At 45.4% G+C, this 19,245-nt stretch overlaps 1 protein-coding gene across 1 annotated transcript in view; it reads left to right on the forward strand.

The window, feature by feature from the left end:
- The first annotated feature begins 7,247 nt into the window (after positions 1–7,247).
- Positions 7,248–19,245, forward strand: part of LOC8041376 (sodium-coupled monocarboxylate transporter 1) — a 41,059-nt gene continuing 29,061 nt past the window's right edge. Inside the window, exon 1 of the mRNA XM_029966265.4 lies at positions 7,248–7,553. Coding sequence (XP_029822125.4) covers positions 7,263–7,553 — 291 coding nt within the window. The 5' untranslated portion in view covers positions 7,248–7,262. The remainder of the gene's footprint in view (positions 7,554–19,245) is intronic.

The raw sequence follows: 19,245 nt of genomic DNA on the forward strand, positions 1-19,245 counted from the left end.
CTTTCCAATGGAAAAATGGCGGCCGATGAACCTCTCATAATACATGCAGCTGAATGGCGTCAGTTACCGAAAACGGGCGAACACGAGCCCCATTCGTCCCATTGAAATTTTAAGAAAATCAGGTATTGCTTTTGATTGAGATAACAGTTAGTTCTAAAACTTTAAAATCTGGTTCGGACCTTTAGCGCTACATTTGGACGGATAGTGTGCGTTCAACGATGCGTAGTTTAGTTTTGAGATGAAAAATACACTGTAAATTTGTTTTTTTAGGACTCGTTGTACTGAACTGTTCTAATGTAGCGGATTGGTGTGTTGCGATACTCTAAAAGCGTCCGTGAGTTCGCCTTCATATACAGAACACGGAGACATCGGATCACGGCGAAGGATCGAAGGATCCCAGCAATTGACGAAGTCAGAATATGATTAGACGCCAAAAAATGCGATGGGCGCAGTGATGATCTTATGTAAAACGTCATGGCGTTTTCTGGTTTATCTTTATTCTGAGCTCCATCATTCGCTTGGAGCTTTTCACTGTTCCCCATAATTGGCCCTTTCTGTTTTGTAACGACACTACCGCGAATGTGTTTGCGTGTTTATGCGATGCTCGCGCTCCCAGGGTGCTTCCGTCATGCTATGCTGTGCAACAGTCGCTCATATCGCGACAATAAAAAAAGTGTGGCAATCCATTCTATTTTGATTTTCTTCTTTTGACAACTGAACGCGTGACTTTTTCTGCCGCCCTATCCAGAACGGCACTAGGCCAGATGTTACTGCTGCACAGCCTTCCTGCTGCGCTATTTGGAATTAAACAGTGCCCGGAGTTTAAATCTCGGCTCCGCCAAAGATTGTGTCTTTCGGCGGCTTCGTATCTTTGATTCAGTCGATCAAGTACGGTTCATTCACCTGCCTGTATTCGATAATTCTGACTATATACACACAAAAAGACAGACAGGTTGGTTGATCGACCTGTCATGTCATGTGTATTTTATACTATATGTTAATATATTTATAAGAATATTTAAAAGAAAACATAAATTAAGACTCACAGGAACGTGGGTACCATATAGAAATACGATTACTGACCATCCCACTGAGGTCCAGCTAATAAAAGGGACCATATAAATAGATAACGTAGATTGCATTTCCTCTTTTCTTGTTTTTGCTATTTTAGATAATAAGGGCAGAAGTCTTTGGCAGGTCGACCACAAGTGTTTGGCGTTGGTCCAGACATACGTCAATTTTTCGGCACGTGATCACGCTCCTGCATACAACGACGTTCAGAGAGGGGAGGGGGGGGGGGAGGTCAGGTGATTGAAAGGCAGGCTGTTCACTGGCTCAGCAAACACGCAGATTCTTTAGGGGTATCTCGTCTGCCAAACTTGGGAGAGAAGCTGAGATAAAGCAGTGCGGGAAATAGGCAATAGTTAAATTATCCGGCAAACTTGGACATAGACTGCCCCTCAATGTGTGTGTGTCTGTCTTGCCAAGTAGCGTCAAATACGCCAGTGTATACGAACCCGTGTCTCGAGCGGCCCTTGGAAACAAATGCCAATGCAGCACTGAAATGAGCGGCCCTTGGAAGCGAATGGCGGCAGAGCACCCGTTCGTGGCACGTGTCTTGCGCGTTTCCAAAACAATGGTTGGCGGTACTTTTGGGAGTGAAATTTATCGAGGGAGTTTAGTCAGCACGGTTGGCGCGTCGCTGCTTCACGTCGTCTGTTCGTTTCGCGCCTGTTTCAATTCCTTGAGTTTCAGTGTAACGGCTCAGGGAAAGCCGCCGTTGTTATTTTAGAGAGCGTATACCACATTCCTAAAAGTGGTATTGCTATGGTCAGGAACTAAAGAAGAGAAGGAAGAAGTAAAATGGCGGCTTGGCGGGGACCGCCCGATTTGTCGGGGGACGGATCGGTCCCTCAGTTTCCCAGAAATGACATCGTGCCAAAGCTCGCACCATGGACACCCCTTCTTCGTTAGCGGAGAGCATGGGTGAGGCGGCGACGAGGTGCAAAATTGGGGTGCTTCAGTAGGGATCCGCCGCTCCACGCGTTATATTCTCCAGCCGTCGTCATGGATGTGGTGCGCGGTTTCGGCGAGTACCTCGGCAGCAACAAAAGGTACGATCGGCCGCGCTCGTCACTTCGGTGTCCGGTATCGGATATGTGGAACTACCGACGTCTTAATACAAGGTGTCCCCGAAAAAAAATGTAGTTTTTTTGTTTGTTCTTGTACCGACAAAATAAACTACTCATCACATGCCAAAGCTTCAGTAACGAACCGATAGTTTATTTAAGAGTTGTAAGTGACTTTCTGAACATTTCAATGGGGAAAATAGCGACTGACGGAGCTTTCAAATACCATGGAGCTCTATGGCTCCCGGAAAACAATTATAACTTTTGAACAAGATAGCGGTTTGTGCTGAAACTTCGGCATCTTGTTCGGACCGCTGGCGCTACCTTTGGGCGGAGAATGAGCGTTCTGCGATGCGTAGTTAATTTTTCTGGCAAAAAAAGCCCTATAAATTTTTTTTTTTTTTTTTTTTTTGGGGGGGGGGGGGGGGGGGGGACACCTTGTACATGGCTTGCATTCACGTCGCATCAGCTGCCCTTGTGAGGGACCCTGCTGCTGCGAGCGTGCATTTTGTCGCATATACTATTTGGCACCACCGGATTTTGTTTCGTAGGCAAGCAGTGGTAGGAATGACTATTAGTAGCTGGAGACGACGGCACGTGCAAGCCATGGATACTAGCGACACCAACATATTGGCGACTCCAGCGAAATCGACGGCACCTAGCGGCTAGAAGAAAAAGCTGTTGCGGCTGGTTCACTCGCCAGCCTTCTCAATCAAATCGGATACTCACAGCACCTCGTGGTCTAAAGACGAAGCCGTGAATGTAGGTTCAAAAATACGTGGTGAAAATGATCAATGCCATGAGTCATTTGCGAATCGTGCGACTTTCTTGATTTGAAAGCTTGAACGTGCGTGTGCGAAAAACCAACCGAAAATTGGACGTAATTCGGAAAGTGAGAAAATAGCTCCACGTCATTTTTCAAACGACCAAGCAAATGTGGGTTTTTATTGTACATAAATTGCAGGAATGCCATAATTAAACCACATTTCTGATCTAAGGGCGGTGTAAGACAAATACCGCGGTTGGTCAAATAAATATAGTGTGGAACAATTTTTGCATGTTCCAACTGTTGTGCGATTTCTTCTTTTTTTTCGCACATGTGTTCTAAACTTAAGCAAATGTTACGACGTACCCCAAAGCACTTCAAGGGCAGGCAAACTTGATTCTTTTTTTTCTCCGTACTATTATCCTTGATCGCTGTCATAAAATATGGCCTGTACACATGTGTGCACGTCCGGCGTAGTCATGAAGATACCCTCAGCCTCTGAATGTGGTCAGATTCCGGGGATATCTTTGTGGCGAGTTTCTTATCGACCGAGACCGCACATGGGGCAGTTACCGCTCGAGAATTCTGGAAGAAAACTGACGGCGGTTGAATGCTGTACACGGCAAGAATCACGTAGCAACCTGTTTTGACTTACAAACAAAACTTTATCTCGGCGATATAGGTTCTTGTTTTTAATGATGACAGTGTTATTAGCATAAGGCAATCACTAATTACCAGCGCGATTAGTGTACTGAATTACAATATCATGCGCTATTTTTATTTATACGCATTGATGACCTTCTTTGGGAGGCACGAAAAGTTAGCTAATGCACAGAAAAGGTACTTCAAACACCTTTTGTGTAATATTATAGTACTCAGCGAAAACGCGGCAAGGACACACAAAAAAAAAATAACAACAACCGTGCAGTACATACAAGCCCCTTAGCCAACCTTAGTTCAAGAATTAGTCTTCAACAGGTTTAAAAATGTAACAGCAGAGCATCTAAACGCAAACGCTCCAAAACGGCTGTTTCATTCCTCAACAGTTGTATAACGCCTTGCCATCTGAACTACATGAATTAAAAAAAAAAATTACACCCTGAACTTATCATGGCGAGTACGTAGATGAACAACCCCTGAGGTCTTTTAAGTGCGTCCTCTGAATAGCGAGGTTTCAAATCCTTATTTTCCAAACGTATGTCAATTACGCATAAACAGTCAACTTATCGTTTCTGCATTGGCTGCGTTTTCTACACAGAGCCACCTTTTGACCTCGTCACTACGATTCCTAAGGCACGTCCAGCGAATGCCTTGGAAGAAAAGTAATTGACTCGCAAAAACAATGAACACAGGGACAATGAGCAGATGAAACATAATGGTAGTTTCTTCAGTGGAGTGTGCGTTCACTACATTTTTTTTTGTGTGTGTGTGTGTCAAATCCTCTAAGAAATGGAATGCTCTGCCTTTGCGAATGCGAAAAAGCTTTTTTTTTTTTTTACGATTGTTCGTCCCTGCGATAATGACTTATGCCGCTGCAGGTTAAAAATAAATGCAGAATAAATAAAAGGTCTATTCACACGGTTGCGTTTGACTGCGTTGCGTCAAGATACGACAGTGAGTCAACGTAAAAACCGTCCATCGTATTCCGCGTACCAAGAATTGCTCGCCACGCTTCATACTGCCTCGGTAACTGGCAGTCGCATCTATACACAAATCGCCGGAACGCAGTAAAACGCAGCCAAACGCAACTATGTCAAAGGGTCTTATAGGTGCGCATGAAGCAAAACATATAACAACGAGCGCAAAGCTTAGACCGTTGCATGTCCTGCGCGCGCTGTCGTATACCAACGGAAGATTCGTTCGAGGGAAGAATAGTGCGGCAATGTTCCCTAGTTGGAACAATCCAAAGAAGGGCTAGAGATCATTTCCTAGTCCCACTTGAGCTACAAACAGCAAAAACCGACGATGACGAACTTCGAGTACACGTGCAGCCTTCGTGGGAACGTATAGGGAGTATTCACTGGCGGCCATACCTGTGTGCGCTGCTGCTGAGCGCGTGCTGACGGCGAGCTTCCGCAGTCCTTCTGGAGCGTGCATTTAGCACCATCAAGGTTACCGGTCTTAGCAGGCTATTAATGTGAGCTCGTTCTGAGCATGCGCTCTAAACATCGCCCTTAAATATGGAGTCCAGTGAATACCTCCTATAAAGACCTGCATTCTCTCGGTCCTCGTGAAGCAAGCACGAGGGATTGTAATACTGCCAAGGATAGTTTCGCCAAGCTCAGAATATATGGTCCGATCTAAAGGATCCAATCCGCACCGGAACAATTCTCGCGACGTTTGAGTTGATCAGCTTCGCTCAGACATGGGAAGTAGTCCGTTACTTTTTAAAGTAATTTTGTAATTGTCACGTCACTTTTCTTTGCGGCAGCAATTTGTAATGTAATTTCGTTACAAAATATTTGTAACGAATTACTCTAATTACTCGTTACTTCTAAAAAAATATATATGAACATAATACGGAAACTGGAGCAATAGGAGCAAGGAACTCGCAGCAAAAAGATAGCAAGTACAAAAAAAAAAAAAAAAAAAGCGAAGAGGTGAATAGCCAGAAAGAAAACGCAATATTGTGTATAAACAGTCACTATAGAACCACTTGAACACGTGCAAGGCATATACAAATATGTAAAACAAAATCATCAAGAAGACAACGCCGGGCAGGCTCTGCACCTTTCCATCGCCTTTCATCGTGTTTTTCTTCTCCTGCGCGGGATAAAGCTCTTCGTGTGTATTCGATTTTGATTTTACACAGCTTGAAAGGCCCGCTCGAAAAGGGAGCGTAGATCAGTTCCTTACCTCCGAATCTCCTGGCGGAGGTAGTCACTCATACTGAGCATGCACACCGCTAGCTTTGTCTGCAGAATTCTAGGGATAATTTCCGGTCGCTGTGAGCTAACGCGATGGCGGGCGTGGTTGCAGCTTTCGCTGCCTTGTCTGCTTACACGTGAACTTTGCACCTACAATCTTTCTTTTAAATACAATATTTTATTTTTACAATGATTACCACGATGCGGGCGTATGAGAAATGGAAAGTAGTGTTGCAGACCTTTTTTTGAAGACATCCACATTAATTCTATTGGTTTCTCGATAAGTGTACGGGAAAAGTAACTTGTAAGTAATTTGTAACGTAACGAGTAAAGCAATCCGTTACTTTTCATGGAATGTAATTTGTAGAGGTAATCCATTACATCTGAGGCTGGGTAATTCGTAATTCTAATCCATTGCATTTTTCAAGTAACGGGCATAAGTCTGGCGTTCCTGAACACGTAATTTTCAGATCTATTCGCGGCGAAAAGTTTGGTTATCGCCACCTGGTGGAATGTTTCACAGCCCTGAGTGAACAGACTTCAATAGACCGATCTCACCAGCCAGTTTGACTACGCCACCGCTGCCGCAATGCATCGAGGGAACTTTAGTCTTTTTGCACGTGCGACAACCTCGCTGGAGCTCTTCGCGTGTAGAGCACGAGAAGGCACGAGCCCTCGAGTGCACTGCCGTCTGCCTCCTGTGAACTAAAGTTATGGCGGGTTTACGCATGCGCCCAAAGCTTAGTGAGATCGGTCTATTCTTAGTCTGCTGGTGTAAGCACGTGCAATGTGAAGCTTCTATGCACTATATAGAAATTAAAATATAACCGCGTGGGTGGCACGTGCACTACCCATAGTGAGGAAAAGAGAAGCGCCCTAGCAAGCTTCTGACCGCGAATAGTCCTAATTTGAGCTTTGACATTTGCGGGGATCCTTCTGCTGTACTGCTCGTCGTGATTCGTTGCCTGCGTGTTCTGCGGAAAAAAGTAAACTCACGAAGATTTTTTTTTCTTTGTTTTAGAGGTATGGGAATCTATGATTAAGTGAAGCATCGACATACACCGCAAAAGATCTGGTGCTTTGCCTACTTTTTCGCACAACATTTGAGAAAGCCAATCGATCACTGCACTCTACGAAGGGAGGTCGGCGAATCACGAGGCTGTAAATATGTCTAGACCCTAAAACACAGACCGCCCTGGTACACTTGCTCATGACGTTTCACGTGCTTACGTGGTACTCACTGCCACAGCGCAATGAGTACACATCATTAGTTTTGCTATTTGCCGAGAGCCCGCCGTAGCTAGCGATTGGCTCTTCATAGTGATTTGCTGGAGAGAAGGCGCCCCAGAACTGCCTACAGTGTAGACATTCGGGTTCACCTTAATACGTTTAACAAGAAGCGTGACTCTTTCCTTCTTGTCTGGACGCAGCTTAGCGTCTCCCGAGACGAGCCTGCTGGTGAACCGGTTCACGCTATGGGACTACCTGGTGTTCTCGGGCATGCTGTGCGTGTCGGCCAGCATCGGCATCTACTACGCCTTCTTCGGCAGCAAGAACGCGACGCCGGACGAGTTCCTGATGGGCAGCCGCAACCTGCGCGTGGCGCCCGTGGCCCTGTCCATCCTGGCCAGCTTCATGTCGGCCATCACGCTGCTGGGCACGGCCACCGAGATGTACGTGTACGGCACCCAGTACCTGCTCATCATCCTCTCGTACTGCTTCGTCATCCCGGCCACCGCCTACCTCTACATGCCCATCTTCTACAAGCTGCAGGTGACCAGCGCCTACGAGGTATGCCTGCGTTTTAAAGAGACGGTTCTACGTGCAGTGTCGTGGGCATTACAGAAAGAAAAGAAAAAAAGTGACAACATACGTTACTGGCATATAAAAGGAACGCGTTAGAAACCAATTTTAAGCGTTACGGTTATTTATAAACTAAAACGTTTTACTTTTTTGGCGTTACAGACATGCATAAGCGACATATTTAAAGAAACGTTATGTCCATGCAAAAGCTTAACATCATTACCTTATTTCTCTTACGGCTCCACCTGAACATTCGGGAGAAAAAACGCCAAGCAAAACAGAAATAAAAAATAAAGAAATCATATGTCTGGGCCCCTAAAAGCGCACACACGAAAAAAAAAATATTTTTTAAAGTTTTGGGAAGAAGACCTAACGAGCAACGTAACTACGTCACACGTCACTCAAAATAAGTAACGTAAGTAAGTTATTGGCTACTGTTTTGGAAACGTAACGAGTACGTTACTACGTTACAGAAACAAATTAGAGTTACATGTAACGATGTTACTTTGTAACGCGTTACCGCAAAAAATCCGTTATGGGCACCCATTCAGGGATCTTGCTTGCTCGTGTTCGTGTTGGTCGTGCGGTAGCAATGTGACGGCAGAAAGTATAAGCAGGGGAGCGTAGCTGTTGGCTTGACATCGTAGCGCGTGGGACCAATGACGTAGCCCCGGGGTAAGCGGAGCGCTGACACTGCTTTCTCCCCACCCTCCTCCACTGCGTAGGAATGGGGGATGCCCAAGAGGGTAGGAATTGCGTATTAGTAGATTAATTTAGTATACATGTTTGCAAGTCCGGCCTCAGAGCGCTGCCATCTTGTCTGGTTGGGGTGCGCTCGGGCGCGGCCGTAATCGGATCGATTACGATGCCTTAACAAGGCTTCGTAATCGGATTATGACGCGTCCAAGCGCGCCCCAGCTGATCAAGGTGGCGGCGCCCTGAGGCCGGACTTGCAAATGTGTATAGGTGCGGTCACAGTCAGAGAGTACGCGCGGAGGCATTTCAAAGAAAACAATGCAACTCCCCCTAAATAAAAGGTGCTGGGATCAAGAGAAGTCTTTTGTGCATTTCATTTTTGTAGAAAGTGCCGCGGGCGGCAACGATTATGGAGGCGCTGTCAAGATAAAACGGGTAAAGCTGCGTTGTCATTCAATCAAAACGAAGCAGGCTTCATTTACTGGAATACGGGTGTGGTGGCTCACCTCCTACTGTCATCGTAGTTGATGCCCACCAACTTTAAAAGCTTCGTCGCAGCACACAACTCCCATTCATTTTTGAGGTACCGCTGCATTACCAAAGCGTGCCGGCCAGACAAAATAAAATAATAGCTGTACTGTCACAAAAAAAAAAAAAAAAATTAAACAACAACGCAAAAAAAAAAAAAAAAAAAAAAAAATCTCGACGTTGAAACATGAGGGGAAGCGTCCACCCACAAACACTAGAAAATATTCCAAGCCGGTATTAAAATGTCCGAGACAGCGGAAGTTGAAATTCAAATGCCGCGAGTAACAAGTTGGCAACGTCACCGGAAGAACATTTTAAGCGCTCCGTGTTCCTTCCTTTCATGAATTACCGGATCAAACAGTTCGATAGGAGATTTAAAAAGCACCGACGTAACGTTGCAATTACTTTCATCGCTTCTGCCTGCAAAAATCTTGGAAAGCGGGACAGCTCCCGGCGCCGAAGAATTTTTAAAGCTCTATTCAGGCCTGGTTTCAGTTCCTGTCCTCCATTGCGAGCTACTCATATGGGCTGCCAAATGCAAGAGGGAGAAACGTGAAACAGCCGTCACGTCCGCGCTACAGTCGGTCACCCTCTGCCCGGAGCCCCTATTCCCAAACGTCCATCGTCTCCTCAAGATCCTAGCGACTCTGCGCGTAACAACGGCGGAACCTGCGCGCTCGTTTTCTTCACCTGAGAGCGTCCACTTCAAATGAGTAACTGCTGGGTCTAGCGCTTTTGAATGTTCACCGCGACATTGAAGTTCAAGCGGAGGACGTCCTGGATACTCTTTGCCATGAACGCAGGCGGCTGTATCTTAATGTGTAGGCGCTTGGCATAAATGAGATGATCACTAGAGCCTTTAAATTGGTTTCTGAAATAACTGGTCACAGTTACTTTTTAATTCGTGGTAATTCTAGTCGAAAGCACGTACTTTTGATCAGTACTCAAGGTGTGCGTGAGCGCAGCGCCACCCGTTGCTTACAAGGCAGTTGTTTTTACAAATCATTTAATATTCCTTACATCACTGACATTGTTTTATATTACCACCATGTGTTCGTTTCATTATGTTCGCTTTGGCTTAATTGAACCGTGTATTTTAGTGAGGGTAGTTTATTATAATTTGCCTTGAAATTGCCATCCTTCACCCCACAAATGTTTCGAAATATTCGTTTTCTATATATCTGAGATCGAGTTCCGCATCCCAGCAAATAAACACGAATGAAGAAATATTGCCTATTTTATTTGTTTGAGTATTTTCTACCCCACAAACACTTTCCGAAAGCATATAAGTTGGAGATAGTCCTCGCTCCCCCTTTGCTCCATGCCCCGTGCAAAATCGACCTCCCAAACCTTCCCTGCCTACGCCACTAACCGTTTCATTTTTTTTTTTTCTTCAGGCAGTGGTGTTAATCCGCCCTTTGTTCATTTTTTTTTATAAACCGGAAGTTCTCTGGAACGTCAAAGACTGGAGCACCACTTGGTGGCGTTTGCCTTAATACGGACTATATTATAATGCAATCGTTGCAGGTGATGCCACAGCTTCGTTGTCAAACCACCTTTACAGCATAGATTGGAGCCTTAATTTTTTTACTACGGAGACTTTATGATCGAAGAGGTTCGACACACGCCACCGTTTTCAATTGGCTAACTGAATTAAGAAAATACCATTGATTGGATGTTTGAGTGCATCGAAGGGCGGCTTCTTAGAGTGGTGGCACGAATATCTTAGCGTTGCGGACTGAACACAATCAGCTGACCCCAGGGTGCTTCGCTTACTTTTGTTTTCAGAGGAATTCATACAAGTCCAGACAGCTTAAGAAACGGATTCTATAGTTCTCATATACCTATACCACATACAAAAACAAAATCGACTTCCGGCATGGGGAGTAGAATTTTTAGGCCTGCCATTGTGACATGGCAGTCATGACGGCGCCGAACGACAGGGTGCCTTTTTGTCACGCTGGCGACATCCATCCTAAGTTTGCCGACGCTTGAATGCACATATTTTGGGGATTGCCATTGTTCGTCAGCTGTAGCTGACACAAGCCACGGTGAAGACGGTTGCACCACCGTCACCGACATAGGCTGACAGACGGGATTTCCCGCGAGCTCACTTTTTTACTTTGTGCGTGTAACCTATAGAAATACGACGAGCCAACTCGAAAAAAAAGTATCTGTGTACACGTTTTTACGGAATACAGAGAGAGAGAGAGAAAGAGAGAGAGGGGGTCAATCACGGCAGGCAATAGAAGGGTCCTAGCGAATGAAAACGCGAAACATGGGACAAATAAAAACAAACAAACAAAATAAACAAACGACGTGCGCAGGGACAATGAACGGGTCAGACATCATAATCTTTGCCTCTGCGCACATGTAATTTTTTTACAGCGAAGCTGTTTATGGATAGGGTTCCATGAATTTTTCGTGTGCGTCAACAAAAACTCAGAGCGGGTTCGCACCGCCCCCTATTTGCCATCGTTCCAAGCGCCTGCGTGCCTAGTTTCCTATCTTTCCGCCGGGTGGCGGTCCCGTCGCGCGCGTCTAGTTTCCTCCGGCTCCTCGGGGCGGCGACTGTCTTCGGCATGTGTGTGCGCTAGGGAGCCTTCATGTGCGCTTTGCTAGGGTGATGCCATCCTTTGTAATACCACTCGCCGACAAACCAGCAGCCATTTTGTTCCTCGGCGATAATCCGTGGGGCTTATAACCCTCCCGGAAACAAGCACCTTATCTCAGAAGTTCGGAGCAGCGTTGTGGAACCCACGGAGGGAGGATTAGCATATTTCCCCTCGGATGGGATTACCGATGGACACAAAGGCCACTTTCAGGCGCACGGGAAAACAATGAGGGGAACAAAATGGCGGTGGACGAGGGTGTGGAAAAGGGAAACAGGCAGTTGGCATCACCCTATGCGAAGCGCACATGAAGGCACCCTAGTGTGCGCATCTTTCGTAACAATGGCCGCCAATCAAGACAATGAATGTGTTCGTACGTTGTTCAACATTCTGTGTCACGTTTATGTCCTGTGCTAAACAGCTGCGCTGGTCATTCACCTTCATAGAGTGGAATGGCTCATGATTTGTTTACTTTGCGGTCACTGAGAGTTTAGGAAACTGGAGGTGTGACCGCAGTCAGTCAGACTCATGCCCGACCGGGAACAATCGTAATAAAAAGTGCTCGAGACTCGATGGCCACGCCTTGAGCTCCTTAAAAGATGCGACACACAAGACGCGTCCAACTGTAGGGAAATCCATCACGCACGACCAATCCCTCATTTCTCTTCCTCTTCTCCTCAAGCATCGTCGCCAAATCTTGACTTTGATGTGCTACACTCGTATTCATGTAAAGGTGGCCAATAGCCGTGGATACGTGGACGCTACCGTAGGGTAGAAGAGAAAAAGGAGAGGAGCTATAGGCTCCCTCTCTGTTGGATACGCTACTGTTGCATCCATGGTGGGGTTTACGTAGATGCGACCGTATATGAATCAAAATGAAATTGCCGCCTTGGATTGGGGAGAGCGAGGAAGGGAAAAAAGGATCAGGGGCGTGTGATTGGTCACCTCTCTATTCGATGCTCTATGATCGCATTCAAGTAGATCCCGCCCATGTAATCGCTGCCATCCCTTACAAAAAATTTATATCTGGCCAGATCTGAAGATTTCAGATATGGCCATATCAAAAATTGGCCACATATAACCTGATATGGTATATCTGCCAGATATAGCCTGATAACCCTGGTCAGGTATGGAAATCCCAGATCTGGCTAAGTAAGGAAATTCCAGATCTGGCCAGGCATTTCAAAAGGACACAAGCCTGAAATCAGCACTTTACAACTTTTTATTGTCTACAATTCTCACAAGTGCCCCCGCCCGCACTCGAGGAGTTATGGACCTTAGTGATCGCTAGTTTTGACCAATTCCATGGTTACACAGTTTCGAGTGTAATTCGTAGTCACCCTGAACATGCGTCCCATAGGGCTGAAGTACCTGTCATATCACTTTTAAATTTTCTCGCCAATGGCAGCGTTTATGATACTGTGCATTCTGTCCAACCTTCAAACAGGCTGAGCCGCCGAAATCTTTTACCATATTATCATTCTCGTGATTGTTGTTTTAGCTGGAATTACTTAAAAGCCGAGAAATTGCAACAACCAAAACCGGGATTTAGCTCGGATTCAGCGCAGCTGTTTATGACATTTTTAGCGTTTCTAACTTAATATCAGCGTCTTTGAAGTTGTACGAGAATGATAATAATATAAGAGATATGTCTGCAGCTCATCCAGGTTGAAGGTTGGACAGAATGCACAGTACTGACATTGGCGGTACTTGGGTTCTGTACCGCACGTGTTCAGGGTGACTCCGAATTACACTCAAATCTGTGTAACCATAGAATTGCTCGAAATTTTCGATCACTAGGCAGCTGAAGAAACGCCGTCCCCATGATTCCTCGAGTACGGGTCGAAGCGCTTGGGGGATTTAGCAAATCGTCTATTCGGGCGTAATGTTAACACTTTGAAATAATTAAGCTACATTGAAATCCTCGTGAAAACTAGCACAACTAATCTCAAACTTAAGCTTGTCAAAGCTGAAGTTTGGGATTATTTATGTTAATATTTAGCTCGCGAATAATGAGTCATTCAGAGTTTGCTAACAAAAAAAATATTTTTTTACTTTTTTTATTTTTTGTTATATTGAAAACCGGCCGGCCAGATAAGTCTGTATATACGCAAGATAAGTCTGTATATACGGCATATCAGGCTGTAAATACGCCAGATAAGTCTGTATATACGCCAGATATGTATGTATATACACCATATCAGGCTGTATATACGCCAGATAAGTCTGTATATACGCCAGATAAGTTTGTATATAGGCCGTATATAATCATATAATGTTTGATATGGCCAGATATGGCCCAGATATAAAATTTCCATACGGGATAATTCGTTTTTTTTTTAATCTTTGTCGTTAGTTTAGATCCTTGTGCTATTTTTTTTTGTGATTGGCGGTTTTGTGTGCCGCGAAAAAAATAACCCCTCGGACATTTTTTTTTCTTTTTAGTGAATGATTGTTCCATACAAAATACAACACGCAGACAGGATACGTAAAAATAGATAGTTGCTTTCCTGCCAATACGGCCTGATAGGGTTATTGTGGCAGAGGTTGCAGCCAACTTCCAGCCGACCTGTTTTCGCTCGGTAGCGGCGACGTTTCCAGCGAAGCATGCCTAAGTGGTTTGACCCGCGTCGCTGTGCGTGCCATCATGCCGGGAAATGAATTAAGGCTCTGCTCGGGCATCAATCTGGAGCAACTTACTTAATTTGGATCGCTGTTCCAATGGCCATCGGGCCGAACTATGCTGTTTCTGATGCTTGACAAAAGTCAAAACATGTCGAAAAAAAAACATAAGATATTAACTTAGATTCCACAAAAGTAATGAAAGATGATACATTTTTTATTTGACCCTTTGATTTTAAATAAATAACATTTGTGATTAGCTGAATTTACTTGAACTATAGTTGGTGACAGGCTAAGTATACCTGGTAGACGCTCCGTTTGGAGCGCGGGCGTTCCACTGATCTATACTGTAGTACGCTGGATCGCAGATCGGAAGCCCGTTGGTGTCACCACCGGGGCCATCGCTTGACACCAGGTAATACACGCAAGTCTATGGGAGAAACACAGAAAAGTAGGAATATTGAAGTTGACACGCTGTGCTCGAGGGCGAGTGTTTTATGATGCCCTGCGATAATTATATACGCTGTTTGGAGATTGAATAGGTACCTGTCAAACGTTTGAAACACACTTAAAAAAAAATCAAATGTGCCAGAGCACCGTTGATGGTATCGGCGTTGATTGCTTCAGTTGCTAAATAAGTGGCACGTTAAACAAGTGAACGACACGCTCCAAGTTTTAGTTCATCACAGAAGACATCATTGCAGTTTCAAGCAGAAGCTTGCACCAGAAGTATTTTGGACAAGCGCTTGAAGCGATGTCCCCACTAAAGGCCATCTAACATATCATCTGCTACGCTCTGATGACTTTGAGACCGCGAACGATTCCACGTTGATTTCGGGCAACCCTTGTCTCATTGAACAGCATCACAATTTACGCCCAACAAACTCACAACCCTTGACCCTCAACCGCAAAACAATTAGCTAAAAAAAAAAAAAAATATTGGTATTCTAACGTTTTTGATGTTTGCGCCCAGAATATTAACTGTGATTCCCGGAGAACACGAAAACAGTTTCACCGTCAAGAACAACCTACTTAGGTAAGGAATTACAGTTTTCCCCGTCTCTCCCTAAGAGTCCCATGCATTTGATGCTGTCAAGCGATGGCTGTGGATGGTGCCGCTCTACTCCAGCAAGACAATCCTCGATCCGCGATCCTGCCTGCTACAATAGAGATCAGTGGAGCGTTCAGCCTTTGATAACACCTCGTCGCACGCCAGCGAAACCCCGGCGTAAGGAAACGAGCGAGTACTGTATTTCTACACTGGGTTGTTGACTTGTCACCGACTGTAAATCACAGTGGTTATGCAGAAAGACAGAACATTATGTATACCCGTAAATATATACTCGACGTCGATTTTTTTTGTGTGTGTGTGACTTTTTTTAGGTTAGTTTTACACAGTACACCTTCGGCCCTGCACGGCTGCGCTAGAACGTGGTTTCGTCTTGTGTCTGATTCGCACGCGCTCCTGTGGGCAGGAGACGCCACACGAAGCCACAACGTTGCGGAAACTATACTCTATGCGGGCCACAACGTGGAGGAAACTATAGGAAGTATTCACTGGCGGCCATAGTTGTGTGCGCGACTGCTGAGCGCGTGCTGATGGCGAGCTTCCACGGTTCTTTTGCAACGTGCATTCCACACCATCAGGATTGCCGGTCTTAGCAGCCTATTATTGTGGGCTCGTTCTGAGCGTGCGCTCTAGACAGCACCCACAAATATGGCGCCCAGTGAATTGGCGAGGTGCGCGACCGAAAGCGTCGCTGTGGTCGGCCTTCCACGATTGGCTCAAAAGCTGACTATGACGTCGGAAAGGGTATACCATCGACCCAAATAAGAGGAATGAAAGAACTTTAATTTCGACGGTGTTGGCAGTGTTGCTTTGAGAGCGCAATGATTTGAGGCTTCCACCATGCTATTTACAAACACCATCGAATTTGTTGTTCGCAAGGTAATGACGTCACAAGGGGGAACCATAGGAGGGCGCCACCAAAACATCTCGCCGCTAATACTCCTTATACTATATGCGGAGCGCAAGTTCGTCTGCTTCTTTTGCAGGGGTTGTGGTGACGTCAGAAGGCCGAGCTCTGATTGGCTCTGAATGAAGAATAGTGGGCAGACCTCAAAGTAAGCTGCCTTGAGGTCTACCAACTATCCTTCCATCAGAGCCAATGAGAGCTCGGCGTTCTGACGTCACCACAACCCCTGCAAAAGAAGCAGACGAACTTGCGCTTCGTATAGTCTCGTCAACGCCACAAAGCAAAGTTCACGTTAGGTTTAGCAGCTCGACTGATTGGAGTAATTTGAGTTTGTTTTGGGGGTAATTGGGGGGGGGGGGGGGTTCACATTGAGGCAGTGTTGGCGGTAACACGTTTCCAGTAACGGCGTTACGGGCAATGTATACGCTACTTATTTAGAGTAACGCGTAACGTAGGTACCGTTGCTCGATATGTAATCTTCCCGATACTTAAAAAAATCACACTTCTATTTTTTATGTTTTTTGACGCAAAGCCGTACGAATTATTTTTTTTTGCTTTTGTTTTTTTTAGTATTTAACTGAAACCCTAAAAAAAAGATAGGTACGTAATTATGCTCAGTTTCTGCTTAGATATGATGTTTATTTAAATATGCCGCTTATGCGTTCCTCTAACGTCAAAACAGTAAAACATGTTAATTCGTAATGAAAAAAGTAGCGCAAATGTAACATACATTACTTTTTGTCGGTAACAGCAACTGTGACGGTAACGCGTTCCTTTTATGTGCAAGTAACAAGTAACCTGTTTCATTCGTTTTTTGTTTTTTCGGTAACGCATACAACGCTGTATTGAGGACTAAAAAATGACAAAATTCACCTTTGGTGCAATATTCACTCCCCCTCACTGTTTTCTTTGTGTAAATAAGTTCTTTTACCGCCCAATATCTTAATTAGTAGACAAACGAGCTCACCATGCTCTATCTGATTTGGCTGATAAAATTAAATTTGGAAAAAAGAATGAAAGTTGTCGTTACTTCGTTATTACCATTGTGACGTTAAACTCCTATAAGAGGTTACAATAAGAGTTCGTTAAAGATTCAGTAGTCTAAGAAAATCATTTATGAAAACGTTCAAACTGTTATCACGCAATTTGAGTAAACGTGCGACACCAGCCTCATTGCACCACCGTTGAGGGCTATTACAAAGCGGGAACGCCACACTAAGCAGTATTCTCGCAATCAATAATTGATCGCCAAAATAAATAGAACAAACAGCTGTATAATCCGATTATTTGATATGTCTGCGCTACCGGTCACGGCAAATCTGATCTCGCTCGAGTCGCAATACGCTGACAATTCATCGACTCACAGGCTCGCGTTTTCCTCCTACTTATTTGATATCTTATTCGGCGAGTCAAACAGTCACGCACAATATCAGTCAGCCGTGTACGGCTATTCGTGACAAGCTGACTACACAGATAGGCGCACGCAATTGTAAGAGGTACACCACCGTTTCAAATCAGCGAAACTGACGACAAGGTTTCGAGCCACCAGACACGCAAAGGATACACTTGCAGTGGACAATGGGCGCAGCGCATTACGCACGCGCCCTCAACATGGCTAGATCAATAACACTCACATTTGCCTTTGAATATCGCCTGCGTCCGCAGTCCAGAATAGTGTTATTCTTTGGTAGCATTCGGGAAGAACCGAGCGACTGTTGTTCTTTCTCCGTCGAAAAGGCGAGTGACAGTGACAGTCGCGGTGCTTTCTTTCACTTAATTCGCGGACGAGGCAAACCCGAGGCATTTCTGTTTATTTTCATGTGTTTTGTCAGCTGCAAAAGACGAATCGATTATGGGGGTCGTTCACGAATGGCCGGTATATCAATGTATCCCGCACACGTGCATTTACCAATAAGGAGTATTTATTCACTGGCCGCCATAGCCGAGTGCGCGGCTGCTGAGATGCGTGCCGACGGCGAGCTTCCGCAGTTCTTTTGCAACGTGCGTTCCGCATCATCAAGAAGGTTGCCGGTCTTGACAGGCTATCAACGTGTACTCGTTCTGAGCATGCGCTCTCAACCCATCGCCCACCAATACTCCGTTTCACATTAGGTCCGACCACAGCTAACGCTACGATCCAAGAGAGCCGATCAGACGGCGTCAAAAGTGCGTTGTCACGGCGCTTATGCGGCGCGCGAGATCGTCTGCTTCTTTTGAGGCGAAGTATACGATAAGGCGCCGGTTCTTGTACGTGTTGCTCGTTTCGTCGGTGTTTCAGTTGGCGCTTTTAACCTTTTTAAATGTAACATGGACCAGCTGTACACCCAACCAAACTTTTAACGTTTGTGTGAGAGTTTGGTGTGTTTGGGGACAGCCAACGTTACTAAAGCACTCAGTTGGAAAACTCCCATAGAGACAGCTTTCAAAGAGTGGCCCCAATCTGTCTCCGAGCACCGAGCTAATGACGAACACAACGCCACCATTTCTCCCGCAGCGGCCACTCGAGGAACTGCACGTGACTTCTATTTTGGCTTTCAGAACAGATACAGCGGTAGGGGTTACAGGGGTGCCACCCCCGTCTCCCCGGCGGACGCGCCGCGTTCGACTATCGAAGTTAAAATGCACCTAGGTCAGGACGCGCTACCTGAAAGGCCCGCTGAGGCATGGTTGTATAAAAACAATATTAATTGTTCCGCAAAACCTTGCGAACTAAAGATGATAAAAACATCATGCGCCCATCATTTGGTACTAAACTCCAATAAATTTCATACAAAAAGAGACTTTTCCGTTTGCTTTTACGCAAAAACAGGCTTTCAAAAAGCTCGAGGTGACCACAGTACAGACAAACGATAAAGAGTAGCGCTGTTGTCGCATTTAGCTCGGTCTCGGTGGACGCCAGCGGCCCAGGTTTCGACGGCGAGTTTCCCAACTGAGTGTTTTAGTAACGTTGGTGATAGCGAACCCGCACAGAAAATGAACGCCGTGACGATGCACTTTTAGAGTGGCTTTATTGAGATTATCTTTATAAGATCGTAATGATCAGCTGCGGTCGGACTTGAAGTGAGAAGGAGACTATAGACTTCCATTGCTTATCACTCTCGCGAAAAATCTCGCGAAAAATTCTGAGTCACTGAGCTGTGGATGCATGCGCGGCGTACGATATACCGCATAGCATACCTACAGCGCATGCTCAGGAGGCGTTGCACAGCCCAGCAGACAAAGATGGCAGTGCGCAGAGGGCGATTT

Source organism: Ixodes scapularis, unplaced genomic scaffold, assembly GCF_016920785.2.
Source record: "Ixodes scapularis isolate PalLabHiFi unplaced genomic scaffold, ASM1692078v2 PGA_scaffold5__190_contigs__length_132052651, whole genome shotgun sequence".
NCBI classification, from domain to species: Eukaryota; Metazoa; Arthropoda; class Arachnida; order Ixodida; family Ixodidae; genus Ixodes; species Ixodes scapularis.